The sequence below is a fragment of the Chenopodium quinoa genome, unplaced genomic scaffold (assembly GCF_001683475.1).
Source record: "Chenopodium quinoa cultivar QQ74 unplaced genomic scaffold, ASM168347v1, whole genome shotgun sequence".
In the NCBI taxonomy this organism is placed as follows: domain Eukaryota; kingdom Viridiplantae; phylum Streptophyta; class Magnoliopsida; order Caryophyllales; family Amaranthaceae; genus Chenopodium; species Chenopodium quinoa.
Genome location: NW_018742669.1, coordinates 268,059 through 278,230, shown reverse-complemented (window position 1 = coordinate 278,230; position 10,172 = coordinate 268,059). Strand labels below are relative to the sequence as shown.

The window sequence follows — 10,172 nt, the reverse complement described above, 5'->3', positions numbered from 1 at the left end:
TTATCTCAAGTATGGTATGTGCACTACTATTGCATGGTATGTATATTATGTACATCTAAGGTTATTTCAAAAGACTCACTATTTATTACGGAGTATATGTTATTTTAATTAGGTATAGTATATAATATATAAATATAAATTTATTTAATGGTGAATAGAGAGCAATGAAGACAATATAGTGATAGACTAGACGAAATAGTTTGATCTTATTGTACATGGTCAACAAGAGTTAATCTCTTGGAAGGAAACATAGCAATGATAGCATGTGATACACAACGCCATTGTTTCAATTCGTCAAATGGTCACTGGCTTGGTTTAGAAGTTGTGACATTCTTTAGAATGAGGCGACAAGCTAAGCTTAGGACGGATTGTTATGTCTATTCCCACTTTCTTACCGAATTAATCAACCAATGACAAGGATAGATATGTTCTCATTATGTGAGCCATATCCGCAAGATTAGGTTAGCGTTATTTATTGCTTTTATGTTACATTGAAGAAGAAGAAACTATTATTGGCCTCAAATGAGACCAAGCAAAGGTACATCACAAACAACTGTACCTACCAAATTCTCTATTAATTGAATTCATGGATCGGATAAATCTTATTTTCCTACGCTAATCAGAAATTATTCACTTGCCGCACCATTTCATTAAATTTGTATTAGAATATTGTCATGTTACGCAAACGTACGAGATTGAGTTAATTTAGGATGACAAAATTTAAAAAAATCCATACCTTGCCTATTTAAATGTGAATAAACGTACACTTGAAGAATATGTTATTGAATTGCATGAATATAACTTGAAATTATGAATAAACTAACAGATGATAATCTGTCAGCCACATTCTCACAATACATACCTTATTTTTTACATTCACTTGCTTCAAAAAGAGAAAAAAAATTCTACTATGAATTTTTTCATAAAGAGAAGGTGCAAATAAATAAATAAATAAAAATGACTAGCCTCTACCTCTATACAAAGCATGTTAATTAATAAATTATCCCCTTTGATTTAATTTAAGTAATTAATTAAGACCACCAAATAAAAGATTCATGGATATAGAGTAGAGGCAAACTATTTTGTAAAATTTTTAAAAGGGGGGAAATATGTTGCATTGCATGTATTAGTGAATGAAGGGCTTGCAAGTGCTCACCACCTTCCTTATGCTACCAAGAAGCCATGAACTCTTAGCATTCGACACGGTGCCATCGTTTCCGGCCAACAACCTATACTTGTCCTTCCTTGTGAAGTTGGTGCATTCAAACCCTAATGTAGCAGCCAATATACGTTGCACGTAATTTGCCACGTCGTGAGGGCTTTTACCGGATGAGCAAGTAGCCTCGGCGGGTAGTTGGTTCAAGAAGGTCACCTCATAGATAGGTCTAGGGTTCATGAAGAAGAAAAATGGGTCCAAACCCTTCCACCCACGGGCCGTGGTTGCGTGGAAGAACCCGACCCTATAGTTCATAGCAACGGGCACAATATTGTCGGTTAATTCAGCAAATAAGGCACTAAACCTTAAGAGAAAAGGTTCCCTACACGTAGTACCCTCAGGACAAACGACTAAGTCCCCTCTTCCTAGCTCTTTTTTAATTCTTTCGGCATCCACGTGGCGATCACGGGTTAGTCGAATTGTTGGAATTGGTGAAAGAATTTCGGACACTCTTGAAATTGAATATGTAACGGCTGGGATCCTTCTGCCTAAGACGTAGGAAAGTATAACGGGGTCCATTAGGGTTCGGTGGGTGCATACGAAGAGGACACCACCGGATGAGGCCGGTGGCTTGCCCTTCACTATGACGCCGCCACCAAAGATAGCCGTCACGTAGGGGACTAGCCAGAATGGGAGAATTAGGCCAAACAACATTCGGATGACTGCTAGGACTACACCAATAGGGAGCCATAGGAGGACGAGGAGCGCAATGAAGGGTGTTGGCCGCTTTACTAGGCGCCCGTCGTGGAAGATCACTGGGAGTGGACGGTTGAGATCACGATGGCCATTGAGAAGCTTGTCTGTTGTGTTGAATGGCGGGTAGCATTGTTCCTGAAATAAGGGTGTAACAAACATTAATCATCAATTGGTTACGTATGTCAAATTAGGATTACATATATACCATAAGTTTATATCTAGGGTGTATAAAGAAATTCAATGTAAAATTAATGCGATAAAGTATACAAGTGTACAAGTAAAGTACGTAGTATGCTTAGTTACTTACCTCGCAAAGTGATAAGAATGTGTTGCTATCATTTATACTTGACCCTCCTAACCCCAAAGAAGGTGTCTCATCACCAAACAACTTAGCAACCCGACCTGAATCTGACCCAACATCAAGAACAAAACCCATTGCATATCCAAACCGGTTCACAACCAACTCACTCCCAATAACTTCATCGGCCTTCAAATGATCCTTAAGAAACCTCTCCACCATAACCCTAGGAGTTTTAGTCACCACAACTTTTTTATCATAATGACTAAAAACCCTCCAAGCATCCATATCAACATCATCCATATAAAACTTGGGTAAAACCGCCCGTGCCACGGATTCAATATCAGAAAGCCGAACCCCTACAACCGCGATAAAAGTAGTAAGCTTGAATCCAGCATCCTTCATACCCACTGAGTCAAGAAAACGAATAATGGGCCATAGAAGGAGAAGTAAGGTGAATCGAATAAGACCCGAGGCCTCAAATGCAATAAGCATGAAGTATGAAAACGGGTCCGGATCCTTCACAAGTGTTCCTTCTAACTCCGCTACAACTGACTCCATAGATGGTATAATCTTCATAACTTTCGTTACAACTCACAAGCTAAACTTCTAGGAAAATTTTCTTACACAAAAAAATTGGGATTATTTTTAAGTGATGAATTATGATTTGTTTTAGAAAATAAAGAGTTTGAAGGGTTTATAATGAAGTGTGAAAGTAAGGAAATATTTGTTCTTCAAAAGATAAGCAGTTTATCGGTTTACAACTACCTTAGGTTGATATTTTCCTCTGCATGCCTCCCCTGCTTTTTATATATTGTTCTTCACACCCCTTTTTAATTTTGTTTTATTTTTCATTTTATTTATAAAAATTGTAATGTTTCTTAGGTAAGATTTTGGGAGCCAATAAATGAAAGAGAGTATGTCACGTTAACATAGTATACAGATATTGATTACTTAACTCCAACAACCAAAGTTTAATTAAATCTAGATTAACGCGATTTAATTATTTTAAGTCCACGTGGCTGCTAAAAGTGTGTGTATAATTAGGTCACTAACTCGCATATACATACACACGATTTACATATACTAAGTGCACAATATTTGACTAGTCTAAAGACTCTAGACCAGTAAACTGTATAATCTCCACTAATTGTTGACATGTAATACGTATATGGTATATAGCATTTTGTACATTAATTTGTAAGAAGGGTCCTATTATAGCCTACTAGGTACTAGCTAGTATTTGAACGAACACTTTTTACAAGTTAGTCGGCCTAATTATATTGGTCAATAAACTCAACACTTAAGAGTATGGGAGATGATTAGGGGATTTTCATCCTCCAATCACCTTCTGACAAGTGGACCAACCAGGTTCCGCCACGTGTCCTTCACGTAGGCAAATAGGAGCCTGCCACGTGTCAATCACAGATACGTCCTCTTCGGACTAATTGAGACACGCCACGTGTCCACCCATGCCAAATGGGAAAACCGGCCACCAAGGCCCAATCCTGTTTAGAGGCCCGGTCAGCCCTAGGTTTACCCTAAACCTAGAGAGTGGCACGCTTCTCAAGACTATAAATACTCTTCTTAATCCTCATTAAGAAGAGGGAGAATCAGAGAGAGAAAAAGTGACAGAACACTAATCACTCACGGATTATACATTAAACACTCTCACCTAGAGAGACCTCATTACTTTAATTTCCGTAATCATTACTCCTTAATCAGGTACTAACTTGACCGTTGGAGGCGGAGCTCTCAGGAGTCTCCGTTATTTTGCAGGTACAGGCGGCCGGTTCCAGTCTCGGTGTTGTAACTCTCCCGCAGGACATCAGAAAACCCCGAAACAGGAGAGATTAGCAAATCTCTAAGATCATACATTGTGAAATACAAGTAGATAGTAAGGCTCGAACTTTTAGCTGTACTCATGGAATAATCTAGAATTGTTGTTGTTTGCATGATTTCGTACAAATCTGTCACGAATTGATGTGTACGCGTGTATATAGTTCAGGTGAGTATTTAACCGATTATGATAATATTATTGTAATATATTTATTGGATGAGAAGTGCAAGTAATCAATTATGGAGTGACACCTGTAATAATGTTCTAAATTGTGATGTGAAGCGAATCTGGTATCTGTCTGTGTTGAAACTTTGTTGGGCATCTGCCTAAGCATAACAGCATAAGGCCGCAAATGTCAATTTTTCAATGTTTTCTATGAAGAAGACTAATGGATTTAATAAGAAGAGGGGATAATAATGTAATACGTAATCATCAATAACAACTCAATATTAGTTCGTAAGAGTTAGGGCAATACTTTTGTCTCACACGGTTACACCCGAGAGTATTGAAAATGGTATATATGTACCTCTCTATTATTATTATTATTATTATTGTGTATTTTGTAGTGACGGGTGAAAAACACATACTTGTACATGGTCAATTTGCCTGTCGTTATGTTCATGAGAATATCGATATGGTTTCTACTTCCTTAAATAATGAATTTGATAAGTGTTAACGACTTAACGTATTACTGGTATATTTTGATAAGTTCTTTGTCAAAATTGTTAGATTTTCTTTTCCCTGATATGTTAAGTGTTTTCCTTGTAAGGACTGTCTACTAATATATATCATAATGTTCCTTAGTTAAATGCAATCAAAAAGATCATGAAAAGGAATAAAGGCGTGTTTCATATATTCAAATAATTTTCATTTATACATAACAGTTGAACTTATTAGTTCTTAACTTAAACAATTTAGTTTTGACCCGAGCTCACTCGTATATGAAATTGTTATACAGTATGTATTATGTAGTTAGTACATGTCTTCCTTTATGCAGTGATTGCTGTGATCAGGTTTGAAAATGGCAGAAGATTGGTCTGGTCTACACTAATAGTCTTGTACTCAACCAGAAGTATATCACTACTAGTAATAAAAATACATACAGCTTGAACCGAAAAATATGTATCTAACGTTTTGTAATTTGACGATTGAGCATTCACTTGATTAAATGAGATTACTTCATAAGGATTTTTGCACATGTTTGAAACAACTTTAAATTTTTTTATTCTTGCTTTCAATGAATTATTTTTTTATATTTGTTATGGTTTGTTTATGATCTAAGGCAAATTTATAACATATGGTTTGTTTCGTAATCAGTCGTGATAAATCTGATGATGAGTTTATATATTTATTTAATAATAATACTAAATATCATAAAAAGCTCATTATAATTAAGTTTTAATGTAATGTAACTCTACTCTATGCATTGAGTTTTATTTATTAATTTTTTATTACTACAAATGTTTGTATGACAGTTATTACGGAATATGAAATTAAGGACGGCGGGAGTAGTGTATATTTGAAATTACATTATTCAAATTTTGTTAGTGACAGATTTTCATGTGCTGGTAGCTCCGTCCAAAAATGATGACTTAGTCAATTTGGCAAAGAAATTGGGAGCAAATAAGGTTTAGTTGATTTACTTCCTGGTCTTTATAATTAAAATTAGCCTCAAAAAGTATATAAAATATACATATTTCCTTTTCAATGGTTAATAACTTGTAAGCCTTACTAAAATCTTTCAATTATCTAAATATAACAATGACGACTTTTGAATAAAACTTGAATGCATGAAAAAAATATAACGACTTTAATAAAGCCGTTAAGTTAATCACCACTTTTCTAAAGTAATGATTGGAGGGGCAAGTAAAGATGAAAATTTGAGTATAACGAATAGATAATCAAAGGCTACTTTTTCTTAAACCATACTTTAACCAAATCTGATTAAGCTAAAGATTTCTTGTTAATGGAAATAATTTAATTAGTGGTTGTTTTGTTTTCTTCATGTCGGTCTCTTTACCTCTAGCATGTGAGCTTGTAGTATATCAAGTACATTATGCATACATATATGAACTAAGATATTACTAATACTAATAATGCAATGAATTTTTAGCATCCAACAAAATTATGCATTACATTAGGCTCCGTATAATAATTATCAAAACAATCAAATCCGTTATCATAAACTAACGATCGATAATGATGATATGATGATCACAATATACTTGCATATGTCAATTTTGCAATCGATTAACCAAATAATTTCAATTCTACTCGGTCTATCATTATTGATCATGTGTAAATCGATTGTTGTAATTTTCATATGATTGAGATATCTACCATTCCCCTTAAGTTAGCTTAAAGTACCAATGACAAACCATATAAATTTTCACTAATTGGTATCGTTAGTTGCATATACTATATACTATTTTAAAATATTCATAATTGATCACTTAATAAAAACTCTCCGTAACAAAGAAAGGACATAATAATGCATTTACTTTGAGATACATTTTTATCAATAGTGAGAAAACATAATGGACACAACTAGCTAGTATACGAGTACTAATTATTTTTTGTAATCATATCATATCCTTAATCACAAATAATCGCAATCACAAACTACTCCATACAATATACATTATCAGTACATTTAGTAACTTCAAATGTTGTGTCCGCAATTTTTCTTTCAAAAAGAAATAATATACGTAGTACTATGAAATAATATCACTCTATTATCATTTTGTTTCCACTCACAAAAATTCAAATATCACATGCATTTCATACACAAAACCGACAATTAGACATTAAATTGAAAATTTAGGTTAGAAATATTCATTGATTGGCTAAAGTTGGTGTCAGTGAAATTTCATTACAACCTTCATCGGCTGCAAATTGGCTGTCAACTAGAGAAAAATTGCCATGCAAACAAGTAGGTTGGAAAAACAAATGCACTTTTTCACCGAAAAAGATCAAAAAAAGGCTAATAAAGTTTTGCTCAACACTTCAACCCTTCATTAAAGCAATTTATCTGCCGTGATTTTGTATCAATTTAATTATAGTTCAATTTTATAAAAATAATAGGTAGGTACGGTCGTTAGGAATTTTGTACGTACAATTTTTAACCAATATCTTCAATATTTTGACTTGATTGGATAAAAACAGAATTTCTATAGAGTCAACGTTGAAAGGTATCAAATGTCAAATGGTTGTATGAGATATTTTTTGCATTTTGTGTATTCAATGTTTTCAAAGATTGATGAGTAATGATCTCAGCTCATCTGCAAAATATCGGTAAGTATATTTAGGTATGGCACACAATACACATCATATGATATGTCACATGGGCACAAGATTACAATATTTTATTTACTTTTTTATGTATGTATTAAAAAAAAATACGAGTAGCACCAAGTAATATTTGGTACGGGTAGTCCGTGTGGAATCATTCCCATCTAAAGGCAACTAAAGATAGGAATAATATACTTATCCTTCTCCCCACTCCCAATGAGCCTTGCCTGCTATCACTTGACTTTGAATTTTGCTTGCATACTGTTATCAAATTACGTAATCTATGTGCTAAGCCAAATAAATTAATGACAATGTCACCACCAAGCAAGATTGATCCATTACATCATAGGATACCTCATGTGGTCATAATATGAAAATTTTGTAACAATTAGACTATGAGTATGAGATATATAGTAGAATCAATAGCTAACACATCGTTAGTGATCCAAGTAAATCTATGTAGTCTTATGTGTTAATTCAGACGTGTCATCAACGAGCAAGATTGGTTATTGTCTTCGTTACCAATCTCAAAGATTGATCCATCACATCTCGCTTATACCTTGTGAATAAAAATTGGTATAATTTCAACTTCCCAAGTGTATAACTTCAAAACATCTTAAGTTAAAAAAACCTTGGCCTGAGAGTGAGGGATAGCTCAAGTGGTTAGAGCTTTCCTCCCGATTCCAGGAGATCATGGGATCGATTCTCACCTCCGTCCATTGTGGCTCTTTAAACACCAAAAAAAAAAAAAAAAAAAAAAAAAAAAAAAAAAAAAAAAAAAAAAACCTTGCTCTGCTCCTTCATAGATTGGGCTTAACCTTTCATCTATGTGTGGGCTCTATTACATTTTGGACAATTTTGGTTGGTTCCTTTTTATCATATTGAACGCCGTGACAAAGCCCAGAGGCCTCGAACTTGCATGCGAATTAAGCTCCAGCACACCATATTAGTAAATTCAGGCCCGATTAGATACGAGGCCCAAACTACAACATCACTTTCTAGTTTCTATTCCTTGAAAATCCTGTCAAAGAAACAAGAAAAATTCAAGTATAAATTAATGAAAATAATAATTATCCTGGCAGATTGTCTACAACATTAACATAAATTTTCATTTCATTTATTAATATAAACTAGTGTGTGTCCCGGGCAATGCCCCGAATTGCTAGTTTGTACTTTGTACTTCTTTAATTTGATAATTATGTTCAATTGTTTGTATAGCTGTGATCCGGACGTTGCCTCGCATGTTGCGGTTTTTCTTACCTCATATGTATTTATTTTCTAATATTGTGAAGAATAAATAAATTAAATAACCTCTAATTTGAAAGGAGTATATAATGTTAATTATGTGAATTTTAAAATACTAATAGAAGTTGGTTGAGATGGTAAGTGTATAACCTTTATTTGTTGGAGGTTGTGGATTCAAATCTAGATCAAACCATAATTTATTTATTTTGTTAAATGAAGTTGCAAGCTTACGTGTCACATGTACTTTAAATAGTGACATGGCATGGTAACATAGTGTCATATACGTTGAAGAGTGTCACGTGACACCGTTCCTTTAAAAGGAACGCCTTTTAATATATAGTATAGATTTAGATTATATGGTACGGCTCCATTGATAGTGCAATACAATTTACAAATAGAGGTGGGGAGATTAGAACTTGTGACCTATCGATCACAGTTTTAAACATTAGGCCAAGATCTCATTGGTATTCCACTAAACATTTTTAATGATAATGACCTCTAATTGTTGTTAAATAAAATGGAATCCAATGGTCTTTTGTTGTATGGAAGGTAGATATGCTCTATTAAATATGTTAAATGACCAAACCAATTAAAAGATTAACCCGACAATTAAACCTCGAATTTGTTTTTTATATTTTACTGTGTGTATCAAAGTAAAAACAAAAACAAAAATTTGGTTTCATGACCAAAGTCCTATTGATGACTATATCATCAAAGCAAGTTTCCTTGAACCACTTCAAGGATGTTTAACATATCATTAACGTACAAATTTTTTAATCAAATTTAAATCGATTTATCAGACCCAATACACATTATTCCTCGATTCATACCAGAACATAAAGTTATAATTTGCTAAATTTATGATGACTCACATGATCGATCTATGAAACTTCAATTCATTCCAAGGTACATTTATTAGCTAGTAGTATGATGGATGAAGTAACGCAAAAGGTTGACAAATTGATGCACTCTGTAATAAATTGATCAACGATCTAGTAAAATTTATTCTGATGAGGGCACCAAGCTTCCAGGAAGTTAAAATTCAAAAAATAAAAAAAAATAAAAAATAAAATATAAAAAATGTTACAAAGTTATTTTAACACCATTATCTCTTGACTAGTGGCTTTCCTCTTTCAAGGGTTCTGAAAATTTTGATGCTGTCGAAATGGTAGGTAAATGCTTCAATGAACATGGCTGCCACGTGTTATCTTTTTACTGGTGTACTATACTAGCCGTCTATTAAGATATTCAGTACTGGAAAACTCTGATACTTAATGCACTTAATCCCAGAAATATACTTTTATATACTTTAAAAAAAAAAAAAAGACAGCCGTATTATTAATACGCTTCTTTATGTACAAGTACTGTATTTATTTACTCCGTACTACGTATTTTATTTGGGTTGAATTTGCCTCATTTTGCATTTTATTTCTAGTTAAAACATGGTTCATTATACCTTATTATATCTCCCGACTTGAATAATACAAGTATCAATGTATAAAGGTGAATGTTAGGAAATAGACGAGGATCGATTGTGTGTTTGATAAGCGCGAAACATAAACAACAACATATAAAACGTAAATTTG

General features: G+C 33.6%; 1 protein-coding gene across 1 annotated transcript; it reads right to left on the bottom strand.

Annotated features, from left to right (window-relative positions):
- Window positions 1–779: 779 nt before the first annotated feature.
- Window positions 780–3,061, bottom strand: LOC110722317 (glycerol-3-phosphate acyltransferase 7-like). Its single transcript, XM_021901591.1, has 2 exons — window positions 2,220–3,061; window positions 780–2,047 (listed from the first exon to the last, which is right to left on the bottom strand). Exons 1-2 carry the CDS (start codon window positions 2,787–2,789, stop codon window positions 1,127–1,129), a joined length of 1,491 nt encoding a protein of 496 aa, XP_021757283.1. The 5' UTR covers window positions 2,790–3,061; the 3' UTR covers window positions 780–1,126.
- Between the last annotated feature and the right edge of the window lie 7,111 nt (window positions 3,062–10,172).